At 34.6% G+C, this 1930-nt stretch overlaps 1 protein-coding gene across 1 annotated transcript in view; it reads right to left on the reverse strand.

The window, feature by feature from the left end:
• Nucleotides 1-1527: 1527 nt before the first annotated feature.
• Nucleotides 1528-1930, reverse strand: part of LOC111087774 (zwei Ig domain protein zig-8-like) — a 76208-nt gene continuing 75805 nt past the window's right edge. The window contains exon 4 of the mRNA XM_022395611.1: nt 1528-1574. Within this exon, the coding sequence (XP_022251319.1) occupies nt 1528-1574 (47 nt within the window). The remainder of the gene's footprint in view (nt 1575-1930) is intronic.

A 1930-nucleotide genomic window follows, 5' to 3' on the forward strand; every position in this document is an offset into this window, starting at 1 on the left:
TAAGGACTTACAACGCTATAAACCTGGTTCCGATACCTGTGGTGGGCAGAGCACAGACAGCCCATTGTGTAGCTTTGTGTTTAACTTTGAACAACAAACAAGCATACACGAATGGCGTTTCAGTAGCTCATTTGTTTTACCATCGTCCAGCTCAACTGACGAGTTCTGGTATTGAACGAAAGGCCTCTTGGGCAGTATTCTTCCACACTATCATTGTTATAATAAATAGTTGCTGTTCTATTCAGTTAAGCCTTTTGACATACTGTTTAACTCTACATGTTGTCTACATATTGCATACATATTATTCAACAGTATAAATAATAATTTCAGTTGTTTATATTTTACTAATTATTACTTCAAATTCTCACGTCTGAGTTTTTAGTTCTAAGTAAAACTATTATTTGAGCTGTTACTTCTTAAATTCCTTTCACACTTTTCGATATAACAAAATAATAATAAAGATCTAGAAAAAAAATTCATCAACAAAACAAGTAAATGAATTTTCCAATTTACAATATAAAAAACCTCTAATTGTTTCTAATTAAGTCTAATCTGATGAACTGTTCGTGCAGTTTTTGTAAACTGATGAAAGAAATATTGTTTTATTTTTTTTTCAATTTACTCTGCCTACAAAAATGATGCCAGAAATATTTCCTTAAAATCCGGTACGTTAATTTCGCAAAAGTAAATGATATAAACCAGAAAAATACATATACAAACTTTGATTTCACATATTCTCGATACCAATTCAATGTAATTAAGTATGACTAAGGTTATGAATCTGAGAATAACTTAGGCTTGTGCAAGATGGAACGTATACCTATAACTTCTTATGCAAGTGACTTACAAAATATTTACCAAAAACAGTTAAGTTGAGAATTGGAGTGCTCGGGGGAGGGAAGAGTACCTTTCCATGTACAGTGTGTTTCAAAAGTCACTTGCCCTGTTAAGATACAAAAACAGTTAAGTTGAGAATTGGAGTGCTCGGAGGAGGGAAGAGTACCTTTCCATGTACAGTGTGTTTCAAAAGTCACTTGCCCTGTTAAGATACAAAAACAGTTAAGTTGAGAATTGGAGTGCTCGGGGGAGGGAAGATTACCTTTCCATGTACAGTGTGTTTCAAAAGTCACTTGCCCTGTTAAGATACCTGCGTGCCCTCCGGTTTGCTCAGTGGTAAGTCTGAGGGTTTAAACGTTACAAATAGGGTTTCGATACCAGCGGTGTATACAGCCTTTGTGCTTAATAACAAACACACACAAAAAAACAAACAAACAAACAGATAACTGCACTTATGAAGCCAAGATGAAGGATTTTATAAAACTGGTGTGTAGACCATGAAGAAGTGAATGTACATAGTTGTATGATGACGTCATGGCCACTCTACGTGGTTCTTATGGCGTGTCAAAAGTCGTGGTCTAAAGTCTCATAACATTGTTCCCATCGATCTCTTGAATGAAGTAGCCTGAACAACGGAAGAGACTTTTAAAACATATGAACAATGGAAGAGACTTTTAAACCACATGAGGTCTAAAGTCTCATAACATTGTTCCCATCGATCTCTTGAATGAAGTAGCCTGAACAACGGAAGAGACTTTTAAAATCCTAATAAAACATACTTTTATCCTAATAAAACACTTTTTTATCCTAATAAAACATACTTTTATCCTATATTTCACCATATGATAAATGTGGTCTTCGTCTACAAAAAATATGCTTTCCTTAGTTGCAAGCCTCCCTCAGAGCCTAAACGGTAAGACTGAAGGCTTATATCGCTAAAAACTAGGTTTCGATACCCGTAGTGGGCGCTGGACAGATAGTTCATTGTGTATCTTTGCGCTTAAGAACAACAAATTCCTAATTGTGTAACAACATTAACAACAGCAAAATCCTAATTCTATAACAAAATTAACAAAAAAAGTATGTTTTATTA

The sequence above is a fragment of the Limulus polyphemus genome, unplaced genomic scaffold (assembly GCF_000517525.1).
Source record: "Limulus polyphemus unplaced genomic scaffold, Limulus_polyphemus-2.1.2 Scaffold2612, whole genome shotgun sequence".
Taxonomy (NCBI): domain Eukaryota; kingdom Metazoa; phylum Arthropoda; class Merostomata; order Xiphosura; family Limulidae; genus Limulus; species Limulus polyphemus.